At 45.5% G+C, this 19,263-nt stretch overlaps 2 protein-coding genes across 3 annotated transcripts in view; one reads left to right on the top strand and one right to left on the bottom strand.

Moving 5' to 3' along the window:
- MTREX (Mtr4 exosome RNA helicase) overlaps positions 1-5,757 on the top strand; it is a 46,360-nt gene extending 40,603 nt beyond the window's left edge. The window contains exons 24-27 of the mRNA XM_084278165.1: positions 1,221-1,277; positions 1,679-1,841; positions 5,156-5,260; positions 5,620-5,757. Coding sequence (XP_084134291.1) covers positions 1,221-1,277; positions 1,679-1,841; positions 5,156-5,260; positions 5,620-5,672 — 378 coding nt within the window. The 3' untranslated portion in view covers positions 5,673-5,757. The remainder of the gene's footprint in view (positions 1-1,220; positions 1,278-1,678; positions 1,842-5,155; positions 5,261-5,619) is intronic.
- The window catches only part of PLPP1 (phospholipid phosphatase 1), a 66,010-nt gene continuing 52,467 nt past the window's right edge, over positions 5,721-19,263 (bottom strand). For both annotated transcript variants that reach the window (XM_084278163.1, XM_084278164.1), the window contains exons 5-6: positions 8,200-8,376; positions 5,721-6,185 (exon numbers count right to left, since the gene is read on the bottom strand). In XM_084278163.1, the coding sequence (XP_084134289.1) occupies positions 6,060-6,185; positions 8,200-8,376 (303 nt within the window). In that variant the 3' untranslated portion in view covers positions 5,721-6,059. The remainder of the gene's footprint in view (positions 6,186-8,199; positions 8,377-19,263) is intronic.

Here is a 19,263-nt window from a genome sequence, read left to right as displayed (position 1 = left end):
TCTTAGCACTTGTGTTTGTGCATGTGTGCACACACACACATCATGTAAAGTGTGGAGTGGTGCCCACGTTGCGTTACTTGAACAGCACTCTTGACCTTGTTAATGGAAATGGCAGTACCCCGTGAGCCCGACACCAGAAGAACTGCTAAAGCAGACTGTATGCTATTAAAAGCAAAACCATGGTCATTTAATACCAAATGCCATTTTTTCCCACCTACAAGCAGTATAGAAGTTTAGCATCATCAGGAAAATACAATAAAAATGAACTTTGATGTGAAATATTACTGCAGATAGCTAGCAAGATGTATCTCTTGGTCTGATTCTAAATGTTGAAAAGCACATTAGCAGCAGATGTTGATTAATTATGTTTGTTAGTAGAAGGGATGCTAGGGTAGCCCATTGTTAGTTAGAATACTGTGGTTCACTCAGCAACAGTATGTGGATCTAAACAAGTAGGACGTAAAAATGTTGCTGTATTTGAATAGACATATTTTTATATGTAATCAATGATATTGAAGTTATTCAAAGCATTTGCTTTTTATAATCTTAAATAAATGCTTCTAATAGTTAAAGTAATAAATGATCAGCATTTTGGCAGTTAAATCTGTGCAACAGCTAAATAGAGTTTTGGAAGTTACTCAGAAAGTAGGCAGTTTTCTCATGCTGTGGGCATACTGTAGAGAAAGATTTCATTTGAGGAGCAGATACTTGAGGAATTCACTATATTTTCATGTTTGATAACAGGCTCAAGAAGTCATGGGAATACTTCAGGATTGATAATTTTGGAACACAGGAAGTTCCATCTGAATGTGAGGAAAAGCTTTGCTTTGAGGAGGCAGAGTGCTGGCACAGGCTGCCCAGAGAGGCTGTGGAGTCTCCTCCTCTGGGGAGGTTCAAAACCTGCCTGTGCAACTTGCCTTAGGTGATTCGGTTTTAGTAATGGGTTGGACTGGGCGATCTCCTGAGGTCCCTTCCAGTCCCCACTGTTCTGTGATGGCACTGACACACTGACTGAACTTCTGTTCTCACATTTAATTTGGTGTAGAGCAGATGTCTGGAATGCATGAGCTTTTGTCCCCTCACCGGCAGTGTTCAAGGCCAGGCTGGATGGGGCTTTGGGCACCCTGAGCTGGTGGAGAGTGTCCCTGCCCATGGCAGGGGATGGGAGTGGACGGGCTTTGAGGTCCCTTCTAACCCAAAGTGTTCTCTGTCTTTTCCAGTCCAGTGAAATGCCAAAATTGACAGAGGAGCTGGCAGGACCACTCCGGCAAATGCAGGTATGTGCCCGTCAGGAACCGCAGCTCAGGCAGGGGTAATGTTAAGGTGGGAACAGTGTCATCAGCCCGAGGGGAAGACTTGATTTTAGATCCTTAGTGAATTTCTGTGGCACTGTGTGTGGTTTTGCAATGTGTGATAACAGGTTATCTCGTTTGCAAGAAACCTTCATGCTAATTTAGAACATGTCATTAAAAACTGTGCTGTGGTTTTATGCTTATTGTAAGTTTTTCATCCAGGCAGCCTTTATGTAAACATGGTTTACTTTCTGTTTCAGAATAATTTCACAGTATAAAGGAAACCTCATCCTGGGTGCAGTACCTAATAATATGCAAGCCTTTCTATTGGTTAATCACTTAATCTGTTTGAACATATTAAAAATTTAAAATACTTTATTTTAAAGGAGTGTGCAAAAAGAATTGCGAAGGTGTCAGCAGAAGGAAAACTGGAAATTGATGAAGAAAACTACTTAAATTCTTTCAAACCCAACCTAATGGATGTTGTGTACACGTGGGCAAATGGAGCTAACTTTGCTCACATCTGCAAGATGACCGATGTCTTTGAGGGTACGTTAATCAGCTCTTCCTGAGGAGGTGTGAGCTGGTGATTCATTACATGGAATGATGTTAGATAACAAAAGGTATTAACTCAGATGTATACAAGTATCTGCACAGCTGAAACTGTGTGGGGGAAAAAGTGTTTACTATGTATGTTGAATTACAGATAGACTGAATTTAGAGTCTGTAGAAAGGCTTTTAAAAGGGCTATCCCTAGATTTTAAAGATGTTCTGTAAAGCTCAGAAATCAGAATTGCACAGTAGACAACACTTACACCAATGCTAGTTAAAGAGAAAAATACCATGTTCCAGAGGCTTGCCATGAAGAAGTATAGCTCTTGCACTTGTCCTCTTCACAAGTAAGTGTTTTGTTTACTTGGTAAGCTAAAGGTTGCTTTTGATGTTTTTAACCACGTTGGAACTGAGAGGTGGTAATTAAGTCTCTGTTTGGGTTGATTTCATCACAGCAGTGCAGATACTTGGAAAGCCTGGATGTAGTGTGTCACCTGGATTGATTTGACTCCTAAAATGTGGATACTAGAAACTCCTGTTTGAGGAAGTATACTGTGTTTTCATTATCTTAGTAGTAGGAGGACTAAAGCCCAGGTACATCGTAAAAAGACAAACCATCCACCTGAAGGTCAAATCAGAATGAAAAGCCTAAATTCATCTTTTACCAGCTGTGTTGGATGTCGTGAAGAACAGTAGGATGGGTGCACCAGTCTTAGAAGTGTGTGTGTTATGACTGATACTTGAAAATCCTTTTTGAAGTTGTTGCTGTCACTGTGCTTTTGCCTCTCTCAAATGCTGCTTGCTTGTTTGTACATACAGAGTTACACACTGGGGTCCTTCAAACAAAGGAATTCATGCACTTGTGTAACCCAGCGCAGAACTTTTTAAGGCAGGTTGCCTGCGAGCAGCAGGAGTCCTGGCAGTCTCTGTACTGCATTCAGCAGATTCCCTCTGTTGCAGTGAGTGTCTGAGCCTTGTACCTGCCTCAGAGATGCTCCGAGCACACAGGAGGAGAAGCAGTGGCAGGTTTATGTTCTTAGGTTGCTACTTTGCTGGGAGTACACAGGGCAGTGATGTTTTTCATTTACTGTGTTGGGGATCAGGCTAGGTGGTCAGCTTTGTCCCAGGCCACAGTGCTAGCTCCCTCAAAGTCAGATCTTAAGGGTCTGTTAAGTCAGACTTTTTTGGCAGGGGGTGATGCACGAGTCTTCCCTTAACTTTTCATAGTTAGGTTTTCGGTGCGTTGTCCCAGAGGAGGGAAAGCACTTTGGATGTCTGTCTGCTGTGGGTTACGCTTACCTTACCCACAGCGTGGTGCTGCTCCACCCCAGGGGCGTTTGCCCTGGCTGGCCAAGTCACTGCAGAGAAATTATAAACTAAAATTCAGGAAAAACAAGCCAAAACAAAACTGCACCTCCAAAAAAACCCAAACCAAGCAACAACACACAAACTGAACCCCACAGGGTCCAATTTTTGATCGAAAGTACAACTTTCAATTCTGAGTATTATTGCTTCCTGTCTTAATTTCAGAGTTGGTTACCATGGGGTACAGCATGATGACATACGGAAACACAAACAGGAGGGGTGTTTTCCTGGTTGCCTTTTGAGCAATGTGGAATTAGCAATGATGAGTTGCTGCTAATAAAGGGAGTCCCAATGTCGCTTGTGCACCAGTTTTAGGAAGGAGGCAGACAACTGTCCCGCCATTGGACACCACCACTTCTTTTAAACTGGTTTTTCATCACACACTCCCCAACCCCCCAGCTTATTACAAGTGCTTTCTGAAAGATTGTGCTGCTCTTGAGGAGAGGCCAGTGCTCAGCTCTGTGCAGCCATCCGGACTAGCAGGCACTAGCAGCACTGTTGTAGACAGAAAACTAGTCGAGGGCATGCATACGCTCTCAGGAGCCTGAGACAGATGGTGTTTGCTGGTGTGTTGGTATTGATGGTCATGATCTGAAACCCTTTTTAGGTGTGGTTATGAGTAATGTGAGAGTTTGTAGCTGTGGTAAGTAAACGTGGGCCTTTTCAAGTTGCAGCCTAAGCCTGACTGCTCCAAGAGCAGGCATGGTTGCAACAGACAGAAGCACTGTTCATTGGCTAATGACAGTGAGTGGTCAGTAAGCTGAATGTCTGTGGTGGGAAGAAACAGAAATTAAGAGAAGCTTTTTAAGGCTGTAGGTAAAAGAATGGTAAACTGAGCAAAGTATCCTATGTTACTCAATTGTGGATTGACTAGTTTATGGAAGCATATACAACAGCAATGAATTCCAAACAGTAAAAATAATAAATGGAACAAATAAATTTAATAAATAGTATTTTATTCCAAAAAAATCGCAAAAATGCTGTGTCATGCACAAAGCAGTACGTGCCCCAGGTATGCTGCTGTAAGTGTGCACCTTGGGACAGGCGTCAGGACTGGTCTGGTCAGTCTTGTTGTGAGCAGGACTGTGTGAGTGCTGCTGGGGGGGCTGCCTGCCCTTCCCTTGGCTTGTTTTGGCATCTCCAGCCTCTCTGGGCAACCCATGCCAGTGCTTCACCACCCTAATTGTAAAAAAGTTTCCCTGATAATCTAGTCCAAATGTACCCTTTTCTAGTTTAAAAACATTACACCTTGTCTGGTAGCTACAAGGCCTACTAAAACTGTTCCCCCAGCTTTCCTATATAGGCCCCTTCAGGGACTGGAAGGCAGCTATAAGGTGTCCTTGTAGCTTTCTCTTCTTGCTTCAGCCCTTTCAATGTCTTCATGTTACATAAGAGGAGGAGATGAATGTGTAACAGGCTACAGTGGGCACTGAGTTGCAGTGTAGGAGCTTGTATGAGTAAACACGTAGGTGAGAGACAGTGTGGTCCACAGGCTCTTGAGTGGCATAGGAGTAATAAAGTTGGCTTTGCCAACTGAAGAACTAAGGGCTGTCAAAAACTAAAAATATGTGGGTGGTGGTTCTTGGAGCAGCAAACTTGTGAATCCCCAAGCCTGTTTGTTTTTTGAAAGAAGTCTTGACAAGTACTTTGAAGAAAACTCTACTAGGATTTACTGAAATTCCATGAAATACTAGATACTTGTAAAGTGTGCAAAAGAAAACAAGAACAGGACATGCATTTGGAGATAGCTTCAAGGAAATGCCTGATGGACACAGTTACTGTTGGGCTTGGGTTCTGTTTAGAACATGTATGCCTGTTCTTATCCTCAGCTTCTAGATAAATGAAATGGGTGAAGAAGGAACTACTGCTTTGGCCCACAGCGGGCCCAAGCTCCGTGTCATAACATGGGAGGGGATACACGATTTTCCCTTACTGTCTGTACACAGGTAGCATAATCCGCTGCATGAGGCGGCTGGAGGAGCTGCTGCGGCAGATGTGCCAGGCTGCAAAAGCCATTGGAAACACAGAGCTGGAAAATAAGTTCGCAGAGGGTATGTATTTCACTTCCAGCTTGGAAGTAATTCCAGAAGGAAAGGGGAGAGGGAGGCGTGCATGCGAACAGAGGCAGGGTCTGGTTGAGTAATTTGGTGATGCAGGTGTCACCAGTGATGGTAAACCACATCATTGCTCTCTTACCACCTAACATCTGTGTTACAAAGCCTGACTGTAGCAGTATTGTGTTGATACACATGGACAGTTTAACCAGGTTTGTGACTGAAGGTGGCTGTAGAGTGACTTCTGTTTAATACCCATAGCACTTCCTGCAAAGCATTACATGCCTGAAATTGCACTTTACCTGACTGTGTGAGTTATGACTGAGGGATACTGATAAAGTTTTCCTTTTTACCAGGGATTACAAAAATCAAGAGAGATATTGTGTTTGCTGCAAGCCTTTACCTGTAACAGAAGATTTCTTCAAAACAGCACCAGAGACACAGTATGGAACAAGTGCATCAGCTCAAGTTGTTATTTCCTTTAATGGTGTGTATTTAAACCACAGTTTTTCAACAAGGCATGTACAAACAGCAGTGTATGTAATATAACTGTTACATTGTTTTCAATAAAAATTTACAATTTGAATAGCTGCTTTTTTTCTTGTAAGCAAAAGCCTGAACCAACAGAAGTTTGAAGTTTAGGTATACAATAACTGTGACAGGTGTTACTATATACAGGTAAGGTGAGCATCCAAGAGCAGCAGCAGTCCCTTAAAGGCATTTACTTATATTACATAGTTATACTTGGGAAACTGTTTTCCTTTCAGCAAGCAAGACAGGTGAGGTGGGTCAGCCTTCAGGGTTGATGATTGCTGCCAAAGTGATTTCCATTTGTTGGAGTCTCATGTAGGGTTGTGTGAGAATCTTCCTTCGGCTGAAATGTACATCCCCGGGCTTTGAAGAAGTCAGACACATACACAACCTAAGGGAAGACATTAGCGTTAAGCTCCTGTGCTTGTACGTCTTTGAAACAATGGATACATGCTTTTGCAGCAGGTAAACTCTATGTCAGGATTAATAACAAGTTTTAACAGATTGAAACATTTCCAGAAAGTCTCATGTAAAATTATTTCAGTAGCTGCTTCTCCAGCTGTGTCCCCCCTTCCAATTGACCACTGAGCCAGTGATGGTTCAAGGCTGATACCCCAACTGCTGTACCAGGCCCTGCTTCGTTACAACAGCCACAGTCTGGACAACTCTAAATGAAGGAACAAGAGAGGCAGGCTGAGGGCCCACACCATGTGCACAGTTAAGAGAGCCTGCACGTAGCTGAGGAAGAGGTTTCAGTAATGAGCTGTTATTCTCTGGAGCCGCAAGTCCCTGTCACAAGCTGGGTTAACCAAGCTTGGTTTCCTCTCCTTGACAAGACCCATGGCAGCACCGTCCCAAATACATGTGTTTGGCCCCCAGCAGCTGTGACACCAACTTTACCTACATTCTCCTTTCCCACATTCCTTCTAAGGTATCACCTCACTTCTCAGCAAGACAGGTGCCCCCAGCGAGCTGCAGATCTCTTCCTGCTGCCCACTTCACCAGCTCTCAGCAGCCGACATGCCGAGTACAGCGCTGCACAGTGCACTGAGCGACGGGCCATCTCATGCTCCCTCCCCACACCACCTCTTGCCCCCTACTGCAAACCCTGCAGGGCACCATTTCGGGCAGCAGAAGAGGAGGGCTGGCTGATGACGCCCCAGGGTGCTGCCTTCTCTGCATTTCAGCTTCCACTTAATGCTGAATACACCCAGCTCAATTTGGTGCTGTCGCTGCCTCGTGCTCTCACCTCAGCTTTCTGTTTCTGGAGATGAATTCTTTGGCTCATTCAAAGAAGGGTTTGGGGGTGGGGGGGATATTTTAAAAAGTAATATCCTCACTGTCAGCACTGGTCACTTACTGCCACCTTCTACTCATTCTTGGATATCTCTAAGAGTGCCTCTCAATCATCCAAGACCCTTCACTAACTTTGTTTTCCTACGCCCTCCGCTCTTCAATCCCTGGTTCAATTCCCTGCATTCCTTTCCTGAGAAACAGGCTGCACAAAAATGAGGGGTAGGGTTATGTCACACAGCTCTTCAATACCAGCTCATGCAGCATGCAGGGTTTCCCAGATTTATTCTGATTTGTTTACATGATTGGTTACAAGTAAACAAAGTTTTGTCTTGAAACCAACCAACCCTTCTGATTTCCAGCTGAGAAACTGTTTGTCTTGGAGGTGGTTCTTGAGATGAGACAGTCCTTGGTGACCAAGTTCTTCAGTATGACCTCAGTTACCTCTCACCACAAGTCACCACTCCGTCCTTTCCCACAGATGGGTCAACCATGGTGCTGCTCTGTGACAGATAGCACAACTGCTGCCACCAAGTCAGCCAGACCTGCAGATCCAAGTGTGGCTGATGCTCTAATTCCTCAGGACGGCTTTTCACTCATCAGCACAGCTAAACCACACAGGCTGGCTGTTGCAAACACCCTTTGAGCACTCCAAACACCCATGAGAAATGGTGAGTTTAATCTCCCAAACTGATGGGAAGATAAGCTGGCAGACACAGACACTTCCATGCTGTCCTTAAGGGCTATAGACAGCTCCCTGCTATTGTACTTGAGATTCAGAATTTGGCTGGAAGCAGAAGACATGGTTACATAGGGGCCCGTGTTGTGTAGTTGACAGTTTCCATCTTGGCTGTTTGAAAAGCTCTTGGGCAGGGACAATTTCATGTTGTCTCACAGCTAAAACAGCCACTTATGTCATCACTGGCCCAGAGTCTGCCTCGCTCTCCCAAGTACTGGTGCTACACCCAGTTCAAGGAGCTGTTTCCCTGCTCCAGCAATTTTCACTAGGAAGACCGTTCTCCATTCCTCTGAACACAGCCTGCAAGTCTAAGGTGCCCATTGTAACGGCAGCGCTTACACACACCCCACAACACCCACCCAGAGTTACTTACAATGAGCACAGCTACCACTGCTCCCTGAATGAGTCCTGTTAAAACATCGCTCCAGTGGTGCTTGTAATCAGAAACACGTGAGAGACCCACATAGATCGACGTAGCGATGAGACCAAACTGTAGAGTGGGACGTACGAGTCTGGCCCAGTCCCCTTTCATCCTGGCCTGAAGGTAAAGCTGAAAGGAAGAGAAAAGTCATTTCAAAGTGCTGCAAACACAGAAGCTGTGACCACACAGAGTTGTGTGGGGCTGTTCAGAAGCATGGTGATGTCCACAAACATTCCAAGTGCTACACCCTCAGGACGTGCCGAGGCAGACGTTGACAGTCAGTGTTGGCCTTTGTGTTTCACACAGCACTACATAGCACTACAGACACTTGATGTATTTCCCATTCGCTGTTCTGGTAGTACCAGGGCCACTTAAGGCTTAGAAAGAACAGTGGAAGTCAAACTGGTATTTTTACCAGTTTAACTTTACCATCTAAGGCCCTGCTTTTGTCTCCTCTGGTCCATCCTGGACAGAGACCTCTTATTTTAGCTGTAAGAGAATCTTCTCCAAGTCCACCCTGTAAATGTCTCTGAATTTATTCTGGATCTTGATGCCATCACCAAAAAAAGGCACCACAGTTACTGTATTTATGGAGAACAATACCTTTGGAAGTTATATTTAATATTTCAAATGTACTTTTTTTAGTAACATTTAGGTACTTCAGGTCAAGCACAAAGCCTTAACTGACAGCCTTGTGAAACTGCAGAAGCTGGCTGAAGCACAGGCTTCAGCACCAGGACAGAAGACAAAGCTCCTGGTAAATCCCTCCACTGCCACCTCCAAAAGCTATGGATGCCTTGTAGGAGCATCACACTGTCAATGTAAATACAGGCATAGAGAATGCACTGTAGATGCAAAGGTGCTACTTTCTCAAGTCAAACATTTGGGGAATGTTTGATTGGTTTCTCTGGGTAACTTACACTGCAGTTTTGGCATTTTCAGCTATAAATGGAGCATCAGACAGATTGCCCCTATCCACAGCCCTCTTTCTGTAATAGCTGGGTCAGGGTGAAAGTGGACTCTGAAGAAGCTGTGGCAAAGTCTGAACTGGAAAATAACTTGGTGGGGGCATGGCATGTTTCTGGGCACCTTAATTCCACCACTACAGAAAATACTGCTTAGCCACCTCAAAAGTGAGCTGCCATCCAGTGAGGTGTTTTGACCATCTCACAGCAATACTACTTTGGGATTTACCAACAGTGGGCCAGAACTCTACCCCAGCACCAAATGGAGCGGAGCTGGGTGCAGGCAGCAGACGCTGGTAGCCCAGAGAGCTGGCTGGTGATTTGATACTGGCTGTTCTTTCCTCTTTCCCTGTTCCCACCAAATTCTGCTTAAGACAGCTAAAAATACCTTGCTGTAATAAAAGTTTTTTCCATGTAAGCATTTCTGGTAGTTGGCAAAGATGTAGTCACACTAGAAAGAAAAAGGGTTATGCAACTGCAGATAGGTGGGAAACCAGGTTTTCTTCTGAACAGAGGAAACACATGAGGTAAGCTTCACAGCAAGCAAACCTGGAAAGATGCCCACAACACCAAACGACCAATGAAATTGTCTGAACCTCCCTTATGCATCATGTATTCAGATTTTCCTTCTGGCCAAAGCAGCATCAAACAAGAAACTTCGATTTCACATCCGTGTGAAGACTTCACTTCCGCAATAGCAGAGTAGTCTCTAGTCACAGACACCTGGAGCTAGTTTTTCACCTGCAGCAGGCATGCAGGTGCCTACAAGCTTGCTCCATCAGTCCTAGCTGCTTCTTCACCCAGCCTCCAGCAGCTGTACAGGAAATGTTCACAGCCCTCCCACACCTCTGGACTTCTAAAACCAACCGTGAGAAGGGGGAGACACCACACTACCACAGAGAAGCGTCACTGGCTGATGACCACTGTGGCTTCTTCCAGAAGCAGCAGCTGTTCTGGTGTCAATTGCTATTTTCTGCTGGGGCTTCGTTCAGTTGAGAGCAGCTGTTTATTAGCTGTGGCAATGGCAAGGTCTCTGTTATTTTTAAGTAGGTACCTTCAAACTGATGCTGCTTTTAATAGGCTGGGGGGTTCACGCTCCCCCTGCAAAGATTCTTCCTACCACCGTGCCCTCACTCCTAAAAAGACAACAAGCAGCAGACCTGGGCTGCAGTGGGCCCACACAGGAAAACAAAGTGGCCAAAGAGAGGAAAGGAGCTTTTGCCTTAGAATTCCATTATTACAAACCAAGGATGACAGCAGAAGCACGCCCAAGAGTAATTTATAAGGTGTTTGTCCTTACAGAGCATTATACACACAGTATAGAGATGTCCTGATGTTAATGCTGCATGAACATGTGCTACTATTTTGACCCTGTTGACTAACAGACCCCTGACTTTGGAGCGCCCACAGAAACCCACCCCTGATCTGCACAGCACAACTCAAGTTCTTTTGCTCCTCTGAAGTTATTTGTGGCACAGGCTTCAAGAAGGGAAACAGAAGAAAAATGCTGGTGTCATGTGTTGTGTGTGTGTCCCAGTCTCTGCTGGAGAGAGGAGCAAGAATCACAGGTAACACTTGTCATCTAGGGAAGCAGAAAGAACTTCAGGACTGTACTGCCCCTTCCCAGCACCCCCTTGTTACTGAGAACTGACCTTGTGAGCCTATGAACACGCAGGAGCACCTAGCCCTGCTCCTGTCAGTGACAGCCACTGGACTGCTTCAGTCTGCCCTGAGCACCTGGCAATGGTTCAGTGGTGTCACTCAGTTACCATCTCTTCACAACCCCATCCTCACATTTGTTTTGTTTGTTCTCTTCAAAGCCCACAAATAGATTTTACCTACACTTTCTTGTCATGAGGATTAAGTAGGTTTCCAACCTTTCTCCCCACCACCACCAGCTAAGCTTGCTCTACAATACAAGTATGCTCCCTACACCACACATATCCTGAACACGTTTCTTCTTAATCTATGGTCTAGTACTTTATTTCTAAAAATACACACAGGAATGAAGAGAAACTCACAGCCACTTTGTGGCTTCTCCAAGCAGCCACAGAAATGAATGGAAGGGTCTCTGCAACTGCAGAATTATTTTCTACTTGATGTTTGTAGCATAGCTTTCAAGTATTTGCTCTTCCACCAAAGCAGTATTAATACACATACACACATGGCTGTCTACCTAATTTTAAAGTACACTGACTTTTATTCCCTAGATGGGAATTCTGGAGGTGTAACCCTGCGGCTTCACAAGAAAGTTTCCTAACAGCTAGTGTCTATGATTCTGTGACCTCACATCCCCACCCTAAGGGCACAAAATTCTTTTAAACCGACCAAAAACCACTCACTCCACTAATCAAGGTCATAGCTCAGATATTTAGTTTCTATACCTGAAACTCCTCCATCATTTCTCCTTTAATACCTTCTCAGCTTTTTCCCAAAAAGCCCATTACACAAGTTCTGTACTGTGAAATCCCTAAGAAGGCAGGGGAAATCATCCTGCACTTTCAGTCCTCTTTCAAGAGCAGAAGTCAAAAGGAAGAAGGTTTTGGGCTTTTCCTCACCCACTCTGTACCAATCACAGAATCACAAGGTTGGAAGAGACCTCTGAAGATCGAGTCCAACCATTCCCATCCTGTGCTAAACCATATCCCTAAAGTACCTCATCAACCCTTTTTTCAACACATCCAGGCAAGGTGACTCAACCCCCTCCCTGGGCAGCCTGTTCCAGGCCCTGGCAACTCTTTCAGTAAAAAAGTTTTTTCTAATATCCAATCTAAACCTGCCCTGGCACAGCTTCATGCCATTTCCCCTTGTCCTATCTCCTGTCACCTGGCTGAAGAGACCATTGCCCACCCCTCTACAACCTCCCTTCAGGTAGTTGTAGGTGGTGATAAGGTCTCCCCTCAGCCTCCTCTTCTCCAAGCTAAACAACACCAGCTCTCCCAACCGTTCCTCATAAGATTTCCCTCCAGCCCCTTCCCCAGCCTGGTTGCCCTTCTCTGCACTTGCTCAAGGACCTCAATGTCCTTTTTATGGTGAGAAGCCCAGAACTGGACACAGTACTTGAGGTGTGGCCTCACCAATGCCCAGTACAGGGGCACAATCACCTCCCTAGACCTACTGGCCACGCTGTTTTTGATACAAGCCAAGATGCCATTGGCCTTCTTGGCTGCCTGGGCACACTGCTGGCTCATGTGCATCCTGCAGTCAACCAACACCCCCAGGTCCTTCTCTTCCTGACAGCTCTCCAGCCAGTCTCCCCTGAGCCTGTAGCGCTGCATGGGGTTGTTATGTCCCATGTGCAGCACTCTACACTTGGCCATGTTAAACTTCATCCCCTTGGTCTCAGCCCATCGGTCCAGTCTGTTCAGATCCCTCTGAAGAGCCTCCCTACCCTCAGGCAGATCAACACTTCCTCCCAGCTTAGTGTCATCTGCAAACTTACTGAGGGACCATTCAATCCCTTCCTCGAGGTCACTGATAAAGATGTTGAATAAGACTGGACCCAGGACTGATCCCTGGGGGACGCCACTCGTGACCGGCCTCCAGCTGGATTTGGTTCCATTCACCACCACCCTTTGGGCCCATCCAGCCAGCCAGTTTTTACCCAGCTGAGGATCCACCTGTCCAGGCCAGTGGCAGCCAGTTTCTCAGTCAGAATGCTGTGAGAAACCGTGTCAAAGGCTTTACTGAAGTCCAGGCAGACCACACCCACAGCCTTCCCCTCATCCATTAATTGGGTCACCTTGTCATAGAAGGTGATCAGGTTAGTTTGGCAGGATCTACCTTTTGTAAACCCATGTTGACTGGGCCTGATCCCCTGGCCATCATGCATGTGCTGCATGACAGCTCCCAAGATGACCCTCTCCATGATCTTCCCTGGAACTAAGGTCAGACTGACAGGCCTGTAGTTCCCTGGATCCACTTTATGGCCATTCTTATATATGGGTGTCACATCTTCCAGCCTCCAGTCGAGTGGAACTTCCCCAGTCTGACAGGATTTCTGGTAGATGATGGAAAGGGGTCTGGCAAGCACATCTGCCAGCTCTCTCAGCACCCTCGGGTGAATCCCATCTGGCCCCACTGACTTGTGGGTATCTAACTGGCCAAGTAGGTCACTAATCATTTCCTCCTGAACCATGGGAGCTTTGCTATTCTTCCCCTCCCTGTCAGCCAGATCCTGAGGATGAGTACTCAGGGAATATCCATCTTTACTATTATAGACTAAGGTAAAGAGGAATTAAGGACCTCAGCCTTGTCCTCATCCCTTGTCACTAATGTTCTCTCAGCATCCAGCAAGGGCTGGAGATTCTCCTTGACCCTCCTCTTACTGTTAATGTACCTATAGAAGGACTTTTTATTATCTTGTACAGAACTGGCCATTCTGAGTTCCAGTTCAGCTTTAGTCCTTCTGACTTTCTCCCTACATGATCTCACTAAATTCCTATAGTCAGCCCAAGACACCTGCCCCTTCTTCCAAGGTTGTATTTTTCCCTCTTTTCCTGAAGATCTTCCTGGATCTCCCTACTCAGCCAAGCTGGCTTCCTTCCTCACCGACTCCTCTTCTGACAGACTGGGACAGCCTGTTCTTGTGCTGCCAAGATTTCCTTCTTGAGGAGCAACCAACCCTCTTGGGCTCCTCTGCCCTCAAGGGCTGCCTCCCATGGAATCTTACTGAGCAGCTTTCTGAGCAGACCAAAGTCAGCCCTACGGAAGTCTAAGGTGCTTGTTCTGGTGTCTCCCTTTCTTACTTCTCCCAGCACTAAGAATTCTATCAACTCATGATCACTATGCCCCAGGTGTCCTCCCACCTTCACATCCCTCACTAGGCCTTCGCTGTTTACAAACAACAAGTCCAGCAGGGCACCTTCCCTGGTGGGTTCATTCACCAGCTGGGTCAGGCAGTTGTCTTCCAAACACTCAGGAACCTGCTAGACTGCTTCCTCCCTGCTGTATTGTACCTCCAGGAGACATCTGGTAAGTTGAATTCCCCAATAAGGACTCCTGATCAGGTGGTCTATAGTAGACTCCCATCACTATATCTCCCTGATTTTGTTTTCCTCTGATCTTTACCCAGAGGCACTCAACCCTTTCGTCACCATACTCCAGCTCCAGGCAGTCAAAACATTCTGACATACCGGGCTACCCCACCTCCTCCCCTACCCAGCCTGTCACGCCTGTATCGTTTGTAACCAGCAATCGGTTTGTTCTGTCATTTTTCAAAAATGGGTTTTCTTCAATAGGCTTTTTTGTTTCCCAAAACAAAAAGGGACACCAAGAGGCCCTAATAGTCAGTTTAGTACAGGTGTCTTATTCTGTCCTAAGGAACAAAAGCACATTTCCTGTGTGGAAGTGTACCCCTCCCTCTTATTTTTGTCTCCTCAATCCAAATATACTCACAGCATCATGAGCTTAACAGCAAACCAGAGAGAGAATATGGTTTTCCTAGAAAGGAAACTCCCCCGTGACACCGGGAAATGAGAACACTTCTCAGTTTGTCCAACTGGGTAGTGAGATGCTGGAGGAGAAACAAAGGCACTGAAGGCTGGTTGGTTCCTTTGCAACATAAGCCCTACTGTGAGAGCCCACAGTAGTCAAAGTAAGTTTTTAGGAAAGAGCAAGTAAGTGGCGTTTACTCAGCTTGGCATCCATCTGCTGTGAGTGGTGTCTGACTGGGGTTCCACAGTACCTGCCTGAGCATTAAGATGACGCCCCATGTCAGCTGTTTTGCTCCTAACAGGCAGGGGATCCCACTGCAGCTGTAATGAGCACTACAGCCTGTAACTACTACTACAGCCAGGCAAGGCCGTCCTTCCACACAAGCCTGCCGGCCTCAACAGCCCCAAGCGCCGCAAACCGAAACCGGCGCTGAGGAGATCCACTGCCAGGGCCCTTCCCCAGCCACGCAGCTCTGAAGCAGTAACCTGTGAGCCCCCCTAAGCACGCCCCCTCATGCACAGAGGCAGAGGGAGTGACATGGAGGTACTGTGTTGTGGGGGTTTTAGTGACGCAGGCACGGAAGGAGGGAGGGCACCACTGTCTGCAAGTCTTCAGAACAATAAAAGCAGCCTCAGAGTAGCTAACCTGACAAAAGATGGGGCAAAAAAGTCTCCAAGACACCCAAGGTTAGGAACAGAATCCAGACACATACATAGGATAGGAGAATTCCCTATCTATGGATAATCCAAGGACATCCTGACAGGACACAATTTTCACCCCACTCCTGTGACTAAAGATTTCCATTGTGAAGCTCAGTAGATGCACAGAATGCCAAATGCCACCCACCAGCTCCATCAGTAAACAAACAGCACTGCCTCCTGAGGGGAGAGGGCACTCTGTAACCACAGCACCACACACTTCTACAAGACACATTTTGCACCTGAGTGTCTTTGATAGAAGCAATTTATTCAAACAAGGTCCTCCAAGACAAGAGTGGAGACATTCACCCTGGAATCTTATATCATGCTATAAAGCAACAGAAAACACTCAGAGACAGAAGAACTCCTGCCTCCCTGTTCCAGTCCTGCTCCAGTGTCAAGCAGTCCAGAACAAGACACATCTGCTCTGCTCAGACAAGGCAACAGGGGAGAAAAAAAAAAATTCCTGTTCAGAGATGTTCCAAGCTTTCTACTACTTCTGTGAAAGTTTGCAAAGTAGCTCTTCCCTTTCTGCAAATTACTGGAAGCTCTAGAGATTCCTTTGTGTAGAAGCTATTTTGCAAAGAAGCTATTATTCAAACAGCTTTATACAAAGCTATTTATCATAATTGAGCGAGCACAAACTCTGGAATTTGCCAAGTGTAAGAAATCCAGCAGTTTAAAAAGTGCAGTTTTGAGCACAAAACAAAGGCCAAGAGCAACAAGATGTGCTGGGAAATAACGGTCATACACAATCTTGTGTTTATGCAAATAATTACATACAAGTGCAACAGCTTGTTTTAGACCTGTAAGCACTGTACCTAGGAACAAACAGAGCTCTAGGCAGCAACCAACAAAACACTGCCTGCAACCCAGAGATCAAGGTGGCTTGTCTCACTCTAAGCCTGATGTTAGTACACATAATGCTTCCATGTAATTGTTAAACACCACAGGCTCACATACAAATAGAAAAGTGCATTGTAAGAGTACTACAGCTCATGAGTGACTCATGAATTCTGCTACATCTCTGGGGTTCATAAACAATTAAAAAACCCTGATGCTTTGAAGATTGTTTTGCCTTTTCAGTGAGATCACCGCCTTTTCCTAATGCAGATGTATTTATGGTCCCTGCTATATCTGCTTTATTATCTGTGCTTAAGTTTTATTTTGATTCAGCAGAAAAAGGAAAGAGAAGCAACATTTAGGAATTAATTTTTCCCCTTCCAGAGAAGGAAGAGGATACAGATTTGGGCTTGCTTCAAGGCAGAGGGGTATCTGGGCTGCTGCTCAAACAGACAGTCTATCCCTCTAACCGCGTATTCCTCTGTGCCAGCTCTGATGTTTGCATAGCCCTACAGTGAAGTGGTGCACAGAAACGATCCACTGGACAGCTGAGTTAACAGGAAAAATGACCATAATAGGTTCAAAAGGCAGAATATGTACTAGTCTGGCCTCTAAGATAGTCATGTGCTGCTGTCAAAGGCAGATGACAGGCAAGAGCTGTCTCCTATGCTATGTTTTCCCACTGTTGCAGCTGACAGTTTCCATCTTGGTTTGAAAAGCTCTTGGGCAGGGACAATTTCATGTTGCCTAACAGCTAAATCCTGTCTGCCAGTAGCAATATCCCAACTCTTACTATCAAAAGTACAATCATTCTGTCCTATACAGACATTTCCCACTGGACCAGTAATAGCTCTTTTGGTTTTAAATCCTACGGCTTCAACTTCATTGTAGAAATAACTGCAGAGATAATTGTTCATTGACATCATTTTACCATAAAGCAGGATAAACAGTAACATTTTATTCCATTATAAGTGCTAACACTTGGCATTTTTCTGATGAGAAAACCACCCGAATGTGTTCCTTCTGCTTAGGCTAAGCAAGCATTTTTCTGTTGTGCAGTGTCTATCAGGTCACAGAAGCCTTCACTGAAGAACATAAGCACTGTTAAGGATTGCTTTCAGCTCAGACCTTATCACTACTGACAGCACCAACTCCCAAACTAAGAAGTTGTTTTGCTTGTTCGCTTAGTATTAAATAAAATCTAAATACCAATATTAAGAGAATACTAGGATCACATACAAGTAGAACTGTCTCCATGCTTAAGCCTCACAGCATGAGCAGCTACCATTTTTTCACCTCTGCTGCAAGTAAGGTGCACCCACATCGACAGCCAAACAAAACATTTTCAGTCACAAACGCCTTTTCATTAGGTTTTGAAGAGTAGGTAGTCCTCAACTTTCATGTAGGCAGGAACACATTAAGGACCATTCTGTGGCTCTAGTCAGTAGCATTTGTGAAGGTAAAGAAATCCTGCCATGCTAACAGCCGTACCTAAAATACTGCATTAAATGCTCCCAGGTTCTTTTCACACAGCCTTCAGTCCCAACATAAATAATTAAAGATATTTCAAGACCAAAGCCAAACTGGCACATTTAGAAGCATGGGTACAAAAAGCAGCCTAAACCCTGCTTTCACTTGTGTTTAAGCCTATGATCTCTCTGCAAAAGGTGACTGTATACCCAGGTCACAAGCACCAGTTGCCCTCCTGTTCTGGTCTGTAATTCCCTGTGTCCTTGGACACACAAAATGTTCTTTGCTGATGAGCTGTCAGAGAGCTTGAGAGCCACTCAAGTTACACGGTACAGAGATTCATCACCCCCTTTCCTTGCCAGTTTAAGCAGTGTGAGCATGTTGCCATCCCCAGAATAGCAGGGCAGCCTGGCTGAGTTTCTGCAGCCCTGTGCTTCATCCCACGTTAGGTGCCGGCAAGGAAGCGCCCAGGCCAGCTACAGCCAACACCCACTCCATTACAGCAACCCGATCCTTAGGGCCCCACTCCTGTTTGCCAACGGCAACAGTTGCAGTGGGATCACTCTCACTCCTGCAGACAGCATGCAGTTAGTATTTTAGTTTTCAATAGCTTTCAGATACAACTTTTAAAAGAAAAAAAAAAAAAAGAGTTGAAGCAAAACCTGCTTCTCCTGCTCTAGGGGAGAGCTGCTGTTTGGTCAAGCTGACACTGCTAGAAGAGGTGTTGAACTACACTGTCCCTCCCATTATCCAATCCAAGATAAAATAGTTTGGTTAATAGAAGAGAGATCGAGCCAGCTCTTTTAATTATGAAAGGAAAGGAACAGTGGGGAAGTGGCTGATGAGACAATTTGCAATCCAACATCTTTTACAAGGTCACTGGGTTCTCACATATTGTTGCAGGTCAAACCCTCCCTCCTCTAGTTTCCCCATGACACTGCTGCTGGCAACCTCATCTCAGAGGTAATGGCCCTGCCTAGACCCAAACTGACCCCCCTAGCTCTGCCAAAGGAATTGCAAGCACGTTCCCCACCACAACTTCCTGGCCTGACAGTCTGCGAACAGATTTTTCCTCTGGTTTCACTCATTACTTATACCATTGAGTGAGAAACTGGAAGAAACCAGTTTCCAGTTTAACCTTGCAACAGGCTGAAAACTCAGGCCTTACAAGAGGTCCAGCTACACAACAGCTTTTTGCAGGTACGTGGCAACATCACACCCAGTTAAAAACACAGCCTCTTATGCTGCAAGAGCAGTAAGTGATATGCACTGCTGCTTATTTAAATCAGCAGGTGACATGAGCTATGTCAGGTTCCCTAAGGTCTTGAACACTTCTACTTTACCTGACAAGTTCTAGGAGAATGGTGTTTCATGACACTGAATTGCTGCATTTTCCTCCTTACGCTGCAGATGAGCAAGCCTCCCTCCAAAGGCAGGTGCCACAAGGATCCGCGGCAGGCAGTGCCCTTGCTTCTGATCCGATGCCCAACAGTCACATGCAGCAGCCTATCTGAGACCAGTTCAGGCTGGGATTTTACACATGAGCAACACTGGTGATTCAAACATGTTTTTTTTAAAAAAAAAGTAGCTTTATTCTAGTTTGC

Source organism: Gallinula chloropus (genome assembly GCF_964237585.1).
Source record: "Gallinula chloropus genome assembly, chromosome: Z".
NCBI lineage: Eukaryota > Metazoa > Chordata > Aves > Gruiformes > Rallidae > Gallinula > Gallinula chloropus.
This window is presented reverse-complemented; position numbering and strand designations above follow the sequence as displayed.